This window comes from Felis catus, chromosome B2 (genome assembly GCF_018350175.1).
Source record: "Felis catus isolate Fca126 chromosome B2, F.catus_Fca126_mat1.0, whole genome shotgun sequence".
Taxonomy (NCBI): domain Eukaryota; kingdom Metazoa; phylum Chordata; class Mammalia; order Carnivora; family Felidae; genus Felis; species Felis catus.
The window spans coordinates 39,875,107-39,892,915 of NC_058372.1; the positions used below are offsets into that span (position 1 = coordinate 39,875,107).

The 17,809-nt window shown below is 55.6% G+C and overlaps 3 protein-coding genes across 6 annotated transcripts in view; 1 reads left to right on the top strand and 2 right to left on the bottom strand.

Moving 5' to 3' along the window:
* The window catches only part of TFEB (transcription factor EB), a 54,730-nt gene extending 52,777 nt beyond the window's left edge, over positions 1 to 1,953 (bottom strand). For all 3 annotated transcript variants that reach the window (XM_045057532.1, XM_045057534.1, XM_045057533.1), the window contains exon 1: positions 1,826 to 1,953. The gene's annotated coding sequence lies outside the window, so the exon portion shown is untranslated. The remainder of the gene's footprint in view (positions 1 to 1,825) is intronic.
* LOC109499666 (basic proline-rich protein-like) lies at positions 353 to 11,900 on the top strand. 2 transcript variants are annotated; one of them, XM_045057535.1, is made up of 7 exons: positions 353 to 3,181; positions 3,380 to 3,413; positions 3,599 to 3,900; positions 4,484 to 4,639; positions 8,214 to 8,406; positions 9,239 to 9,691; positions 11,443 to 11,900. In XM_045057535.1, exon 1 carries the CDS (start codon positions 1,048 to 1,050, stop codon positions 2,233 to 2,235), a length of 1,188 nt encoding a protein of 395 aa, XP_044913470.1. In that variant the 5' UTR covers positions 353 to 1,047; the 3' UTR covers positions 2,236 to 3,181; positions 3,380 to 3,413; positions 3,599 to 3,900; positions 4,484 to 4,639; positions 8,214 to 8,406; positions 9,239 to 9,691; positions 11,443 to 11,900. The 2 variants fall into 2 exon arrangements, with proteins under 2 accessions (XP_044913470.1, XP_044913471.1); XM_045057536.1 differs by lacking the exon at positions 9,239 to 9,691.
* PGC (progastricsin) lies at positions 3,646 to 12,117 on the bottom strand. The gene is made up of 9 exons (XM_003986131.6): positions 12,059 to 12,117; positions 9,986 to 10,136; positions 9,583 to 9,700; positions 8,329 to 8,447; positions 7,651 to 7,850; positions 5,916 to 6,038; positions 5,140 to 5,287; positions 4,631 to 4,729; positions 3,646 to 3,939 (listed from the first exon to the last, which is right to left on the bottom strand). The coding sequence occupies exons 1-9, from the start codon at positions 12,115 to 12,117 to the stop codon at positions 3,787 to 3,789; spliced, it is 1,170 nt and encodes a 389-aa protein (XP_003986180.2). The 3' UTR covers positions 3,646 to 3,786.
* Between the last annotated feature and the right edge of the window lie 5,692 nt (positions 12,118 to 17,809).

The following is a 17,809-nucleotide window of genomic DNA, read 5'->3' on the forward strand; positions in this document are numbered from 1 at the left end:
GGGGCAGGCAGAAAGAAGGTGACTGAGTAAATTGCTTTTACCCATGACTGGGTAAACTGAGGCATGGCACCAGCATACCAGCAGACTACCACGCAGGACTCTCCCCTCCATTGTGTCTAAGACTGGCCTTTATCGCTGGCATCTCTCCCCCAGACTGTGATCTGCCTGAAGGCAGGGCCTAGAGGCTGTCCACCAGGCTGGGCACGGAGAAAGCCTCAGCGCGAACAGGCTAAGGAGCCAAGAACTACGTTCTGATCTGAGCCAACCGCATCTGGCCGCCCAAGAGGAAACCAGAGCTACCTCCTCCCCCCACCCCAAGAATTGCCAGGTCTTGGGCCAGTGGAATCTTGGACCGGGAGGGTGCAGGGGCCCGAGCCCACATCGGAGAAGTATCACTAAGGGCCTGCATCGGCCTTGCCCCTTCCCTGCTCAACTAAGACCCCTCACTCAGGGTGGGGTCTGGGCGGCAGTTAACACTTCTCCGGCGGACGCAAAGCCAAAGAAAGCACCGCATTCAACGCCAGTCCGAAACCGTTCGCGCCGAACAGTCCCCAGAACAGACGGGCGAGAGACTCCCGGCTGGAGTGGACTGTGATGGGAAGGGCTCCGCGGTGAGCGGCCGCCAGAGAGCGGGGAGGGGAGCTCCGGGCAGTGCGGACGCGCGTGCAGACGAGCCCCGCCCCGGGCGCCCTCCCTTCTTCCCCCCTGTGCGCGGGGCCGGGGCACGCCAGGCGGCTGCGGCGCGAACCTGCTCGCGCAAACCGGAGCAGCTCGGGGCAGCCGTGCGTGAAGCCAGAACCCCTGGCCGAGAAGAGGCCAAGGGGCGGGAACGGAGCTGACATCAACCCTCTCCCTTCAAGGAGGGAAGTGCACGCGCGGCGCCCGCGTAGCTGACCCGGGTTCGGGGAGGTGGGGAGAAGGCTGTGAGCGGAGTTAGGGGGCGGGGCAGCATGGGGTTGGGCGGTGCGAACTAAGGGAATAAGGGGAAGGGGGCGTGTTTTCCGGGATTCGGGACCTAGAAGGTGGGGGGTACTCGGGGACGGGCAGATGGCCGGGAGCTCCCGGGAAAGTAAAAAGAGGGGCGCGCGGAGGGCGAGCTCTGGGCTTGGGGCTCCCACAGGTCGGGGAATAATGCAAGGAGGAGAAAAAGACAGAGCTCAGGGATACCAGGGGACGCGGGCAGCGGCGGCTTCTTCAAGACACCGAGGGAGAAGAAGGGACGGGAAGGGGGGTGGGGAGGATGGTACTTCCACCCGCCCCCCTCCAGCCCGGGGGCGTGGCGCCGCCCCGGCCCTCCCACTCCCCCGGACCATCCAGGTTGGGCCTGGCTGGGCCAGACTCGGCCCCCGCACACCTCCCGGGCCTCCGGCGCCGTCCCGCGTACCACCCGCCCCAACCGCCTCCGGTGGAGAAGGAGTAGGCGCAAGGCCCACACGTCCCTCAAACTTGTTGCAAGTTCACTCCCACGCCTCCCGCCCCTTCGACTCCCAGCTCCGGAGCCGGGAAGGCCCATGCCCGCCCCGGCCCCTCCCGCCTGGTTACATAAGGTCGCAGAGAAGCCAGCCGCCCCCGGCCCGGGCCTGCAGTGAGGGGCCGGAGGAGTTCCTGGGCTCGGCGGGCAGCGCCACTCCGGCCATGTGCCCAGCGTCTCGGGCTAGACGGACAGCGGGGCGGGTGGCGGCGCGGCGCACACACTCCCTGTCCCCTCTTCAGCCGGCACCCCCATCCACCCACCTGTCTCCCGGACCCACAGAATCAGGGCGGGGGAGCCTGGGTCCGGGGTTCCCAGCCTTCCGCTCACCCTTTGGCCCTCGGTCCCTCTCACCTATCTCTGAAGGTCAATCCGTCCGCCGCCTGTCCCCCGCGGCTCCGGCAACTTGTCCCAAGTTCAGGTGTCCGGCCCGCGAGCTGCGCCTGCCGCCCCCTCCCGGACTCCTCCGGCTCCACGCCACCGGGAAGGCCCGCCCTGCCCGCCCTTTCACGCTGCCGTCGGCGCCGCCGCCGCTCCCTATGTCCAGCCCGCGGCCGCCGCCTCCGCTGTCACCGAGCCCCGCGCCCGGCGCCAGGGCTCCCACTGTCAATCCGCACCCACTTCCCGCCGCGCCCGGCAGAGGGCAGCACACGCCCCCCCGCGGTCCCGCCCCGCCCTGCTCCGCCCCTCGAGGGCCTACCGCGGCGCCCGCGGGGAAATGTAGTCCCTCCCGTCGGTTCTGCCAGGCACGCCGGGATTTGTAGTCCCACTCTGTGGGCCCTGGCCTGGGTAAGGGGGACTTGGCATTTAACTTGGAACTTATGTCGCACTTCGTTTCTGCCCCTTTTGCAAGTTTTTTTCTCTTCTCAGTCAGTGATGCCACGCACTCCAGCTCCCTATGTACACCCTGTGGCCTCTCTGACCCCAAGGAGAGGCCTGCAGGAGGCTGTCTTGCCTGGAGTCTAGGAAGGATATAGGGTCCCAGATAGTGTGCTGTTGCTATAGAAACTACTGCATGGCAAACCTCAGTTTCCCTCATGTTTGGGAGTGGAATGCCAGACTTGGATCTCGTGCTTTCACCCCTGCACCTGAACATAAGGGACAAGGCTGGGGTCAGGCTGATCAAGGACAGCATGGAAAAATATGTCCAAGGAGCCTCCCTCCCTCCCATTATGAGTTTTCCAATTATACCCCTCCTCAAGCCTCATCAGTCCTACCTGGCTGGTGACCCCCACCACCATGCTGCAGGGAAACATTTTGCAGATCTACTTCATGTCATTCCCCTGTTGGAAGTTACATAGCTCTGAGCTACCCTTCTCTGCTTTCCCCACTTCCTCCTCTGCCCAGTACCACGTAGCCCCAGATCTGTGGGTCTTTGGCGGGTGGCTCCTAAGGAGAACAGGAATGAAATCTAGAGGGAGAAAACATCTCTTGTTCACTTCGTTACAACAAATGGGCTTGATTTCCCGGTGATTCCAAGTAGCTATTGCTCTTGTCCACAATTAAGGGCCAGCCCTTCTTCAAACAGACCCTTGGGGCGTAAGGGTCTAGGTGTAAATATGATCAGTTTCACTCAACCCAGACCTTCTGACGCCCTCTTGGAAACAGGTTCTGGTAGCATCACCCTCCTCCCGGAAGGACCCATGATTGCCACGAGTGCACACAGGCATCCAGCATCTCTCAGAAATTCCCATGCAAACCTGATCACAGGTGAGGAGCCAAAGGCCTAGGTGTAGGATGCATTGGAAACCCCAGTCACAGTGCTAGAAAACTTGCCTGGGGTGATTCTGGTGGTCATTCGGTCAATTAAGTCAGCGGAGCATTTTGGGTGGTTGGGGTAAGGCCCCTTGACCCATCACAAAGGAATGCCCTGCTTCAATGTCAACTACCACTGTCTTCTCTCTCCAGAGACAAGCTGTGAAGAGACTCCAAGCTCTGAGGGGTAGAGGGACCATTCCCCGAGCCCTACCTCATGCCCCATCCCTCTTAGAATCTCAGTAACCCTCCTCCCCGCTCCCACCCCCGGCCACCACAAGCCTCCTAGCCGCTCAAGGAGAACACGGTCCAGTAGAGGCAAATCTACCCCTGACTCCCACTCTTCCCCCCCCCCCCCGATTCTTGTGATAGGAGCTGCTTTACAGGCCACAACTGCCCTCTAAAAACAACACGCTGGCCAACATGGAAAAGAACTATTTATTATGAGAGAAAATCCAAAATCTAGAAAAAGAAGGCTGAGTCCAGAGAAGAAGCACACAGAGAAGCTCGGGGTGGGGGATCTAGAGGAAGAAGGGAGCCCAGGCATCCAGGCACTCAGTCTAGGTGGCAACGGCAAAGCCCACCCTCTTGTTGCCAATGTCGAAGATGGAATAGTAGGACCTGAGGAAGACGTCCCCGAGGATCCACAGGGGCTGGCCACTGCTAGAGGGCAGGTAGGTGGCCTGGACTCTAATGGCACAAATGTCATTTCCCTGCACAGAAGGGTAGCACACATTCACTCATGCATGGACAGGGCCCTGCTCAGCCCTGAGCCCCAGGCCGGGAGCACAAACGCAGAAATGAGTAAGCCAGACGTTCTGCCCTTGAGGGCTCACAGGCCAACTGAGCCCCCAGAGCTGGGGCGGTGGGAGAGAGGTCTGGAATGGGTAAATGCACGCTGCGGTAACCATCTATAGTCTCCTCTCCCCAGGTTCCCCTCCGCCTCTCTTTTGCTCCCCATTTGGAGTAGGTCAGCCTGGTTGGCAAAGCCTTGAAGCCAGCCCAACTTGGCTTCCAAACCTAGCTTCACGCTGACTGGCTGTGGAGCCTTGTGTCAGTGTCTTACCCTCTCTGAACCTCCAAGTTTTCACTTGTAAAATAGAAATTAGCGCCTCCCTCCTTGAATGCTGTGACATTCCGGTGGGACAGCATAGGCAAACAGGGCTGACCCTAGCTAGTACGCCACAAACAACCCAGTGCCCTCCACACTGATTAATAATAATAATATATAACAGATGACACTCTTCTGTGTCACAGCCTCGTGCCCGAGAAGGGGTTTGGAATCGGTGGGTGGACAACGTGAGGCAGCATTGCCAGGAGCTGGGAAATGGCACGTGGTGAGGAGACCCAGCGCTTCCGGCTCCCAGCCCCTCCTCACACCCAGTCACATCCCTGCAGACTTACTCTGAAGAGGTACGAGGAATATGGCAGGGAGAACTGCACACGATTGATGAGGAAGGTCAAGGTGGGCAGGCTCTGGACGTTGTTACAGTCCACCATAAACTGCAGAGAGGAACAGGGCCCAAGGGTCTCATCGTCCACATCAGAGGACCTGCCAGCCCCACCTCAGCCACCCCGGCCCCCCTCCCCCACTTGGCCCCACATTCCAGCTCTCTTGCTCTTACTCCCAAGCCTGGCAAGTGTTGAACCAGTTTCCTTTGAGGGGCTGAAGCTCCAAGGAAATTTTGCTGAGTAGCAACCTCCCCATGTCCCCTCAGGACAAGGTGCCAGCCCCCCCTGAATCCGCCTCCGGGCCCACAGCCCCAGGCATCCCAGAGCCCCCCACCTCCAGTGCTTCGGGGCAGCTAGAAGCATGGAGGCCAGGAGCCGGGCTGTTCCTGTGCCGGAGGAGGATCATAAATGCCTCCTGGAGGGTCTCTCTAAAAGAAGGGGGATGTCTCCACCAGACGCACCTGTCCATACTGGTCCGCCTGGGCCCCTGTAGCCTGCAGAAGGTAACTCAGGTACTGCTGGGGAACCGTGAGCAGAGATGTGCCTGTGTCCACGATGGCCTCGCAGCCCTGGGAGCACCAGCCGGTGGCATGGCCACCAATGAGGAACCTGAAGGTGAAGAGACGAACCCCCTCAGCACCCCCAGCTCAGGGCAGCTGGGAAGTGGGCTTTCCCCACCACTGAGGGACAGACAGCTACAGCTGTAGAATCAAGGTGCACCTCAGAAAAGTAGGACTCTGCAGAGGTCAATCCAGCCATCCCCCTGACTTACACCATACCAGACTCTACCCAAAGCCACCTAACGGGTCATGGAATGTCTTTCTTACCAGTTCCAAGGAAGGTTCTAGAAACACTGAAAGCCGGGGTCACTGATTCTTTGTGAGTACGTTGAGCACATTGATCCCCCCACATACATCCCAGTTTCTAATCTCTAAGCACATAGTGTTGGACCACAGGGTCTATGTTGGGAATTCTAAGACCTACCCTGTATGTCATGCCCACCCCACCCCATTTTTCCAGGCTGAGCTGGACCTTCGATCTCCAGCAGAGGACAGCTGTAGCTTTGTGGGGACAGGCCTCAGAGGTCCTCTATCCCCACCTGCCAGCAGTACCTTCCTGTGTGTGTCCATCTCTGTGTATTTGTGTGTGTGTGTGTGTGTGTGTGTGTGTGTGTGTGTGTGTGACATGAAACGCCTCAAAGCCTGCCCACGTGCCTGGGACCCCACCATAGACTCACTCCTCAAAGCCAATCTGCCAGTAGCGCTCCTGGGTGATGGGGGCCCAGTAGATCGGACCCCTGTGCAGGCTGTGGTCGATCCCCCCGAATATGAGAACTGCTCCTTTCTGAGGGTTCATCTGTCTGCAGAAGGCAAAGAGAAGAGTGAGTCAGGGAATGACTATGGAAAAGATTTCCTACTGAGTAATCACTCTCAGAGGGAAATAGAGGTCCTGCCCTGGCTGCAGGCTGGGGGGGGGGTCCCCGAGGCGGGTCTGTGTCTCCCCCTCAGATTAGGGCTCCCTGACAGCATGGCTGTGTCTCTTCCCTCAGACTGGGGCTCCCTGAGATTGGCTCTGTCTCCCCCATCAGACTCCCCGAAGGCAGGGCTGTGTCTGCCCGTCACAGTGGGACTCCCCACGCTGTGTCTACCCCTCACACCGTGGAAGCCTGAGGGAAGGGACTTTTGTCCCCCTTTTTGACTGTAGCTCCAAGCTGAGCCCCTCAGCATTCCCATGCCTCTGGTTCCAGATACCGCTGCCCCCCAAGGCCCTGCTTCAGGGAAAGCCACTGGTTGTATAGGTTCCCTGTGCACCCCCCTCCCCCCCACCCCACATGCCCTTCTCCTGTCCCTTCCGCTTCTTGCTGCTTCGTGTCGTATGTCAGTGGGAGCCTGACACTGAGCCCCACTTGTCATTTTCCTACTGGGACCGGAGGGAGGTAGGTCCTTGGCAGAGAGGAAGGGAGGATTTTTCGTGTGTGTTTCAGCCTCCCCTGGTGGTTGAACCTGAGTGTGGAATTGGACAGAGTTCCTAAGGGCTAAACTCAAAGCTAATTGTAATCAGAGGTAGAGAGTTAAAGTCCGCAACATTAGAAACAGAGTAATGTTGAAAGTCAGAGTCAAGCGATTAAACCCCAGATAGCAGATGCTGACTATCTCCAGAAGGTGGCTGACTAGCTCTGGAGAGGAAAAGAAGGAAAGTCCATTCCAGGCCACTCACCCCTGCCCCCACCCTCTGGCTCCTGGGCCATCGCTTGTGTGTTGTGAGGAAAACAACTTGTCAGGGGCAAATGATGAAGGTAGACCAGAAGGCTCCAGGGCGTGGCTAGAACAATAGATCAAAGGAGATGAGGCCATCGATTATTATACAAAAGAAGTGTCCAGGTAGAAAATATTGGCTCAGAAGGCAATGAGCTAATGGAGGCTCTGGGCAGCAGGTAAATCCAAGATGTATCGAGAATCAGCAGCCACACTCAAAGCTACGTTCACCCAGAAGAGGGAAAGATTCTGACCTGGACTAGAGATGCAAAGAAAAGTCAGAGTGGGCTGGGAACAGATGCAGGGATGGGGGAAAGGGTGTGGAGTGAGGGACAGTTCAGAAGCCCAGGAAGAAGGGGCGCCTGGGTGGCTCAGTCAGTTAGGCGGCTGACTTCGGCTCAGGGCATGATCTCGCGGTCTGTGAGTTCGAGGCCCGCGTCTGGCTCTGTGCGGACAGCTCGGATCCTGGAGCCTCCTTCGGATTCTGCGTCCCCACTCTCTCTCTACCACTCCCCCACTCGTGCTCTGTCTCGCTCTGTCTCTCAAAAATCGATGTTAAGAAGCCCAGGAAGAAAATGCTAGACACGGGAGTAGCTGGAGCCATTCCCTGATGGGAGCCCTCCAAACCCCAAAGCATTGAGCCTCACCCTTTTCCAGGGTCTGGGGGAAAATGGAGGGAGTTGCCTGGGAACTAAGGACACGCAAGCAGTTTCTTACCTGCCCAGGTAGAAGCTGAAGACTGGGCTGGAGAGGACGCCTGCCCGCAGCATGCCCTGCAGGGGGGTGGTGGTCCTACCCTCTGCCAGGGAAGGGAAGGCCAGGCCCATGATGCCATCAAACTTTGCATGGAGGAAATAGGGACTTGGCTCAAGCTCACTCAGGCCAAACTGCTGGCTGGGAACCTGGATGCTCTGGACCTGGAGGGGGCGCGGGGGATGAGAGGTGATAAGTGTAACTCTCCCCACCTCCCCCAAACCTTCCCCCCGCAGAGGCTCCCTTGAGCATCCCTCCATCGCCTTTGCCCCTTGCCTTCTTGACAGGTCTCACAAGAACCACTTTCACTCTCAAACGGCCTCACTGAGCCCTGCCACCACCCCCCCGCCCCCACCCTTCATCTTCCCCCAGCTTTAAGCCTCTTAAGGAGAGGACCAGGTGTCCTGGGTGCCTGGCACATGATGCAGTCAGGGAGGGCCGGGTGACTGCACGAAGGAGCCCTGGGGGGGTACTGATTTCCCGGCCTGTACGCAGTAAAGCACTAGGAGTTTTCCCATATTTTCCAGCATCTCCGTCTGACCTCCCATGAGACGGTGAGGTCTGTGAGGTTCCAACCCGGCTCAGAGCCCCAGGGACAGTCCCCACGTCCCGGGGCAGGGAGCAGCCTGCCACGTGGCTCACCCTTAGAGTGTCATAGCCGTAAATGCCGCGGAGGCCGCCACTGCCGTATCGCACGGAGAAGATCTGCCCGTTGCTGGAGTAAGTAGAGGACGCGTTGGAGTTGAAGTGGGAGTGACCGGCTGCAGTGGGAGGGAGGGTTTGGGGAGGCAGGCTGGCAGGGGGAGGGAGGTCCACCTCTGTCCCAGCCTGTGCTCACATCCTGGGACCTCAGCATCCCTGGCCACGGAGTCAAGGGGTGGCCAGCCAAGGGGGTTCCCAGCATTGGCCTCAAAGCCCCCTCTGATTTACAGACCCTTGGGGTGCCCTTTGACCGTGACCCTCCGGGGCAGGATGCATAGAATCCTTCTCCACCTCCCTGGTTCCCTTTATATCCCCACCCCACCCCCATCAGCTGTAGGAGCAGGTGAACCCCAGGGCATGCCCGCACTCCCCCCACCCTCGCCCCATCAAGAAACTGGTCATACCAGGAAGCTGAGAGATTAGGAACAAGGCCAACGAGGCATTCTTGGGAGAAAAAGTGTCAGGACCCACACCCCAAAGCTCTGGCAGGGACCAGGGCAGCCTTAAGGAGGGGAACCTGGCCTGTCGTGAAATATAACTGCAAGGGGGTGCCCGGGTGGCTCAGTTGGTTGAGCGTCCGGCTCTTGATTTTCGCTCAGGTCATGAGCTCACGGTTCGTGCTATCAAGCCCGGGGTGGGGCTCTGCGCTGACAGTGTGGAGCCTGCTTAGGATCCTCTCCCTCCCTCTCTCTCTGCCCCTCCCCTGAATGCTCGATCTCTCTCTCTCTCTCTCTCTCTCTCTCTCTCTCTCTCTCTCTCTCAAAATAAATAAATAAAAACATTAAAAAAAAAAAAGAAATACAACTACAATACAGGGACCACATCCTATACTGTTGTCCCATGTGTCTAGGGAGACTCTCAATGAGAACTTCGTGAAGAGTGGAGAGAGTGGAAGAGAAAGATTATTGTAGATGCTGGTGGGAGGGAATGGCCTTGTCTGCAGTGAACAGAATGGAGCAGAGAGAAGTGGGCCGGACCGACCAGAAGGGTCAGGCTGGAGCAGGTGAAGGAACCCTCTGCACACATGTGGGTGAGAGGGAAGGCAAAGTAATCACCCAGCTCCACGGCGGCCTCTTCTCCTCTCTGTCTTGCACACACCCCTTGATCCTGGCCAAGTCCCTGACTCTCAGGATGGAAGTGCCCCGGCCTCACAGTCCCTCACCAGCCACCTGTCCTTGCAAGCCCAGCACTTACCACAGGCCTGGCTCTGGCAGTGGACAGAGGGCACCCACAGGCTGGATGAACCAGTATCAAAAAGGACAAGGAAGTTCTGCGGAGGAGTCCCAATGCTGATCTCACCAAGGTAGAGACTCTGGGGGGGCCATGGGGCAGGCTGTTAGCTCTGGAGGGATCCAGGGACCCTCAGGCCCAGCCAGACCTCCATGGACAGAACCCCTGCCCTATAACCCACACCAGAGGGAGAGGCCCGAACCTCGCTCCCGTACTTTCCCAGAACACAGAGCCCTTCAGGCCAGTCTGACAGGCCCCAGGGGCTTGATGGGAGGGTGCAAAGTAGATGGTGCAGCACACCCCCAGGGCCTGGCCTCAGACTTTGCCGGTAGAGAGAGGGAGCCCCAGGGAGGACGTCAGGACTCACATCCAGGAAGGCCAGGGGCTCGTAGACGGCACTGAGGTTGCCAAAGTGGTACTTCTGCACAGGGTCGTGCTTGGGGGTCCTCAGGAACTCCCCCAGTAAGCCCTTCTCCTTCATGGTCTCCCAGATGGACTCTCGTTTGCTCAGGGGGACTCTGCAGAGGGACTGGGGTAAGGACGGGGCCTCCCTCATTCCTACAGCACCTCTGATGGTCCCAGTCCCTTCTCCCCCCCACCCACCCGCCTCTCCATCTCCAGCCACATGCCCCAGACTCCCTGCTCCTCTGTCCCGTGTGCCCATCTGCTCTGGCTCCAGCTCTGGCCCTTTCTCTCTGTCTCTGTCTCTTTCTCCCTCTGCCTCCCTCTTTGCCTCTCCCTCTCTTCTTTCAAAAATCTTCTCAGGACTTGCTCCAAGATTCAGAAAACAAATACCTCCACCCATGCCTGCCCACATCTCATCTCAAGGCTCCTCATCCTTCCCTGGCCCTCTGTTCTCAGGTATCCCATAAATTCCTTCCCAGAAAGGGGAGGGGACTTCGGCCATTACCCTTGGCAGGATATACGCTTTCTCTTTTATGTAAGCTCTGCGTGCAACGTAGGGCTTGAATTCAGGACCCCGAGATCAAGAGTTGCGTGCTCTACTGAGTACGCCAGCCAGGCAGCCCAGGATATGTGCGTTTATAAGAAAGATTTCAGAGATGGCAGAGCTCCCCCCAGATCCTCTGCTATGGTGGTCCTCAGGCACCTGACCCCGGCTGATGTGACAGAGCATGGGTAGAGGGGACAGCACTAGACTGGGACTCAGAAGACAGGGTCCCAGGTCTGCCCACACTGCTAATCCCCTAGCCTGGGGCTCATCACTGCTTTTCTCCAGACACCAGGCAATGCGGAAGTTGGCCTGGGTGGTCTGGGGCCCAGATCAGCTCTGGAATTGGAACTTCTGAGTTCTGGGCTTCTGCCCCCATCCCCTTGGCTGTCCTCCTCCAAGACCAGCTTGCTGTCATTACATAAGGGGCCTCTGTGGGTCCACCCAGGCTCGTTCCAGACTCCAGAAGTGCTGCTTCTTTCTTTTCTTTCCCCATCCGAATCCCCATTCCGTCAGGACCCCTCATTCTTCCGAAATTCTTAGCTACAGCCATTCACATTGAGCTGTGAAAACTGACGATTGCTTGGCTCACCATCTCGACAGAATTTGCATATCGCAAACAGATTTGTCAGAGGAGCTGGAGGCACCAGTCTTTAAGGGTCACATAGCAAGCAGTGTGCAGGCCGGGAGCGCTCTGGAGGTCCTGGACGCCACGCCTCCTGCTCCCTTTCTTCTGACACCTTACCTGGCACGTAGACATCACCTTACCGCTGTTTCTGCTTCAATGATTGTGCCATCTGCGCTATAAATTTTGGGCCTTAAGGGAATTTTTAGCAAATGTCTGCCTATCCAGAAATAATCGTTCCTTTCTGCAGGAGGAAAGCAATCCTGCCATCCGGGGTCTGTTTGGACAACCACCAACAGAATTAAGTCTGCAGAAAGGCATGCGGCCCCAAGTTAAAGATTACAGGGGAAAACCCCAGGATGCTGAAGACAATGAAAACAAAGCCCAAGAGAAGAAGGAATGAATTAGCCCGCGCAATCCCAAGGTGTGCGGCCTCTGCTTTTGTTACCAGAGATAGCATCACTCACACAAATTGCTGAGATGTTTTGCAGATCCAGACCAGGGAAGGGAATGACCACCCAGTCACAGTTGATGAAACCGGACAGACCAGGGCCGGAAAGACAAGTCAATCAGTCCTGAAGTTGACCCGATCCCTGACCCATCAGAAGAACCCACGACTCTCAGCCCCCTACCCTGCGTGCAGCATTAGCGCCCCGTTCTCTGAGTGGTGTAACACCAGTAAAGAGGCCTGTCTTTCTTCACCATGAATGCTCAGAGTCTGTCTGCTGTAAAGGCTTGCTGGGCATCTAATGGACAAACTCTCCTTTGGTTCAGTTGTAGACGTTTCCTGAGGGCAAAGGTTGTAGCCCCTTCTGCCTCGGACGCCCCAACCCACACCTGCTCCGGCAGCCAGGCCCCAGACTCACTTGACCACTGCGGCCTCCAAGAGCTGGAGGCTGGCCAAGGCCACCACCATCCACTTCATGGTTCTTGTTCCCAGCTGGCCACAGAGGGAGAGCCACTCCAGGTTGACTGTTGCAGTGGAGGGAAGGCCCTGAGCACTCCTTCTGCCTTTATACCCCCCGGGATCGAGCCCAGTCCCTGCCTCCCGGCCCTAGGCAAAAGTGTGACCTCAATCCCGAGTGCACCCTGTGCTCCGGGTGTCTGTGGTTTCTGTGCGTTTTCCTTCTGGAGGGTGGCCACAGAGCACTTTCTTCTTCTTCGCTTTTTAATACAAGCAGAGGACGCCAAACAAGTGTGCATAAGAGTTGCCATAAGATGGGCTGGTGAGGATTTCTTCTCGTCCAGGAACAGTGGCATGATGTGCGCATTTTGGGGTGAGGGCCAGGGTCAGGTAGACTGAGGGCCGTAGGACCTCCATGGGCAAGTTTTCACATCCTCAACACTATTGCCATTTTGGAACATATAATTTTTAGGGGCCGGGGGGGGGCTGTCCTGTGCACTGTAGATGTCTAGCAGTATTCCTGACCTCTATGCACGGGATGTCACCAGCAGGACCCTAGTTGTGACAAACAAAAATGTCTCAGGGCATGGCCCAGTGTCCACCTAAGGGGCAAAATTGTTGAGCATCCCTGGTCTGGACACGATGCACTCGGAAGTCTGGCCAAATCCTGGTTTCCAGCACCCCCCGAGACCTCGTGGGATGCAATTTGGTTGACTGGGGGATGATGGGGCCGGTACCTGGGATGATGGTAATGACCACGGGGTGGGTAGTGAGGGCGGTGTTGATGGTGGCGATGCGGCAATATCCTTAGCTCTAAAGCAGGTGCTGGGGCTGAGATGCCAGTGGCTGAGGTCAGAGCTATTTGCAGCAAAAGGGGGTCAAATGGAGAGATGGTCATCAGGGTTCAGCAGGTGCTGGGGACACACCCCTGATGTAAATTACACTGGCCCCTGGCTGTTCCACTTGTACTGATTTGCAACAAAGGGAGGCCTGGGGCAGAGGCAGAGGAGGAGGGGACAGCCAGAACTTGCCTCTGTTCATTGTCTCTCTTCTCCGGCCCCATTAGACTTCCCCTGTCTTTAGCGCTCCTGAAATGCCTGTGTCCCCCAGGGCTGTCATGTGCTGCTTTTCTGCCCCTGAGTCTAGTCAACCCAGGCCTCTCTCCCTCGTCTGCTGGCCCTCCCTGCTTCCTGGCTACAAGTTTCTCATTGCCTGAGATGATCCGGAGCTGGCCCAGTGTGCACCAGCCTGGCACAAGACAGCGCCCACTTTGGGGGGAGTAGAAAAATATTCCCGTGTCAAAACGCTCCCTGCCCCCTTGTAGCGCACACTCAGGGCCCCAAACACATTTGTCAGGCCCTCAAGCCCCACACCAAAGGCCACAACCGGGCCTGCAGACACTGACATGACCCAGCCGGTGGGGGGTTTTCTCCTCGGCCACCAGCATCCACCGTCCAGCCAGAGCCCCAGAGCCTCCCCTAGTCCTACGATGGGGGAGGGGAAGAGGGCACTAGAGGTCTTCCCAGGCCTGGCCCAGAATGGGATGCACCTGCCTGATTGTGTCCCTGCAGTCCCCAGGGTCCCCAGGAGTCCGAGATGGAAGGAAGACAAGGGAATGAAGAAGTGTTTTCCCCAGAGCAGGGGACCCGAAGATTTGGAAGAGCAGGCCAAAGAAAGGCATAGATTCATTGGAATCTTGACAAAACCTATGAATACACCAGAACCCATGGGATCCCCTAAGTTTTGTGAGGCCTGCCAGACTCCCCAGCATGGGGCCGCCAGGGACCATTTCCTTATCTGGTAGGACCCCAGGAGTCTGACACCTGCCAGGCTAACCTTCCTCCCAACCCCAGCCACACCACCTCCCTTTGAGCATCCCTGGCCCACTGCTTCAAGCCAGGCCTCCCTTCTTGGCTGCCAGGCCCTGGGGGGTCTGCACCCCCTCCCTACCCAACCTGATCTTTGACAGCTCAGCCAGTCTCCTCGGACATTCCAAGTCCTCATCTGTGTCTGTCTCAACCCCGAAGACCCAGCCTCCCATATGTGGAAAGCTCTCCCTTCTATGTGTCCAAATTCTGCTCATCCTTCAAGTTCTGTCCTCCAGAGCCAGGGATCCACAGTCTGAGAACTCCTTAGAAGTCATCCAGGGATGTGCAGTTGGAGGGCCCCTCTTTCTACGCAGGACAGAAGCCCCCTGGCCCCGGTGGCGTTTCTTTTCTGCCCCTAAATGCTGCACATCCAGCTGACGCTCTCCCCTTGGTGCTGGATCTCACACTGTCTCAGATCAGTCTCAGTCGTTTCCTGGGATATGTTTGCCTCTCCCCCTAGACTAGAAGCTTCCAGAGGACAGAGACTGCCACTTGTACCTCCCTATGCCTGGTCGAGAGCTCAGGCAATGCTGAACAGTAGCTGGAATCCAAGGGGTTGTCCTTGATGGGACGTGGTTTATCTCCCCCGCCCCATTATCCCAACACTGTGATTCCCCCCTCACACACACGCACGCGCTCCAAAGGGATCTTGTCAAAATCCAGGACCTGGCATCCTCTCAGAGCAATTGTCTCCCAGGACAGAGGCACTTTCTCAGCACCCTCTGGTCTCATCTCCTTCTGAGCACCACCTACCTCAAAACTCATCAAAGGCCCCTTGTGGCTAACTGAATGAAACCCAATCTCATCACCCTGGCCTTGAGGTCACGCTGAGTCTGGCGCTTTCCCCCCATTTCCGTTCTCGTCTTCCACCACTAACCTACACATGCTCTATTCTCCAGCCAAAGAGACCACCTGGCTTTCTCCCAAGGATGTTATTTGCCAACCTCCAGGCCTTTATCCATGCCGTGCCGTCTATCTGGGATGCCTTCCTAAGCGTCTGCACCTGCAAAACCTCCTCCTCCTTCAAGAGCCAGTACAAACGCCACAAAGCCTTCCCCACTGTGCCCACCTACACTCAACCTGGCCCCTGTTATGGAGGACCTTGCCTTTCCTTCCCGTATGGTATTTATTGCGTACCGTCTTCTATCCCAGTGACTCGCCCCCTATCCTACCACCCGTAACTACAGACGAGGTCTCTCCCTGAACACGCTTCCTTCAAGAGCTCATTCATTTTTCAGAGTGTCTACACAAGTGACACTGGTTGCTGGGAGTGTCTCAGGAACAAATGGCAAGGACCTGGGGTGCACACTCGCATGCTAATCCTTCCTCCCCGGCAGACATCATTAATCAAACGTATCACTCTTTCCCGTAGTGCTGAGCCAAGGCTCTAGGATCCTTCCCAGTCTAGCGCCCCATTCAGCCATTCTCAATCGATCTTGAAATGAGAATCCCCAAGCCCTTTAATGGAGGGTGGGTGGGGGGTTTTTTCCCCTTAAATCTGACACTAAGTTTCACTTAGCGTCCTATACAATACTACTTTTTAAAAATTAAGGCATCTTGAAACTACAACTCTTTGCACTGTTCCAAGTTAGCCTCTCGCTGTGAATGTACACACTTAGGTTTAACATAGCTGTAATCAGTGTGAAACACTGCTTCTGTTCTGCTCTTGTACGAAGATTCCTGCGTACACATTTCTGTGCAGTGAGAAAAGCACGTTCTTATCACTTTCGATGGCTGTATGCATTGAGTGTGCTACCATCCTCATTGCTGGGATTACTTAGCCCCATTAATTTGGGCTCATTCCAATTTCTCATCACTATCAATAGCACTTGGGCTCAGAATCAAATAATTATCCAGAAGAAGAGAGTAGTGAGCTCATTATCAGAGTCATTTAAGCAGAAGCTAAAGGGTATCTTTTTTTTTTTTTTTTTTTTTTTTTTTTGAGAGACAGCACAAGTCTAGAAGGGGCAGAGAGAGAGACGGACAGAGGATCCGAAGCCAGCTCCATGCTGAAAGCAGCAAGCCCAATGCAACATGGGGTTCAAACTCATGAACCATGAGATCGTGACCTGAGCCGAAGTTGGATGCTCAACCGACTTAAAAGGCGCCCCTAAAGGGTACCTTTTAAGACATAGTGGTTCAGGACTCTCTTGCAGCTGGTGGAAGATCGGGCCAGGGATCTCAGTCTCTCTCTGTATTCGATCCCCTGAAATAAGCCCACACAGCCAAATGACCTCACTGCAGCCCTGGGCACAGGTGCTCTATAAGACTTTGGCAGCCTGGGTGGCTCAGTCTGTTAAGCGTCCGACTTCGACTCAGGTCATGATCTCACGGTCCCTGAGTTTGAGCCCCGCGTCGGGCTCTGTGCTGACAGCTCGGAGCCTGGAGCCTGCTTTGGATTCTGTGTCTCCCTCTCTCTCTGCCCCTCCCCTACTCACGCTGTCTGTCTCTGTCTCTCTCAAAAATAAATAAACATTAAAAACAATTTTTTTGAAGACTTTGGCAGCCTGTCTAGTGAAGTTTACTTACGGCTTCAGCTGCTGTATTGATTTTTCCTTAAATTTTGTATCTATTTTATTTTTTCTTTTTTAAATCTGTTTTATTCTTATGTCGGGAGTTTAATCAAAACTACTGGGGACAAAACAAAAAACAAATAAAATCTACTGGGGACATACTGGTCGAATTTTTTTTTCAAGTTCAAGAATTTATGCATTGTAATGTTTTTATTTATTTTTGAGACAGAGAGAGACAGAGTATGAGCAGGGGAGGGGCAGAGAGAGAGGGAGACACAGAATCCGAAGCAGGCTCCAGGCTCTGAGCTGTCAGCACAGAGCCCGACGCAGGGCTCAAACCCACGGACCGTGAGATCATGACCTGAGCCGAAGTCGGACGCTTAACCAACTGAGCCACCCAGGCGCCCCAAGAATTTATGCATTGTAAAAAAAATTTTATTTTGACATAATTTTCTACCTAGAGAAAAGTGGCAAACGTAGTACAGAGTGCTCCCATATTCCTTTTATGCAAAATCCCCTGATGTTACCATCTGACATCATGCCATATTGCAGTGATCAAATCCAGGAAATTTACCCTGAAAACCAATCAGTGAACATTATGCTAATTTCACCAACATTCCCACTAAGGTCCGTTTTCTGATTCAGGATTCGATCTAGGTCCCCACTCTGTGTTCTGTTTCCGTGTCTTAGTCTCCTTCAGTCTGTGAGAGTTCCTCAGTTTTTGTCTTTTGTGACCTTGCCACACGTCAAGAGCGCTGAGCAACCATTTGGTGGAATGGCCCTCAGTGGAGGCTATTCTGATGTTTTCTCATGAGGCGATTGAGGGCATGCATTTTGGGGCAGCAAGCACTGAGGAGATACCCCCTTGTCAGTGCATGATATGAGACCTACATGCTATGGATGTGGCTCATACTGGAGATTTGACCTTAATCACTTGTTTCAGGCGAGGTCTACCAGATTTCTCTACTGTACAGTCACTACCTTTCCCTTGATAATTAGTGAGTATCTTCCGGGAGATACTTTGAGACTATGTAATACTGTTTGTCGTTGGTATTCAGCCCACTAGTTTCACATGTTACCGATTCTTGCCTGTAACTATCCATCCTGATGGTGTTTGCCCGGTGGGGCTTTTCTGTATCCATTTACTCCTTCTGATTTATTATTTAGAGTTCTACTGTAAGCAAGAGCTGGGTTCAAGGTTTTAAACTGGACACTTCCTTATCTGCCAAAATATCCCCTCACTGAAGGTGTGCTGGGCGGGGCATTTTATATTTGGATGATTGGGCCACCCTCACGACAATCCCGTAAGATAGGTTACCTTATCCCCATTCT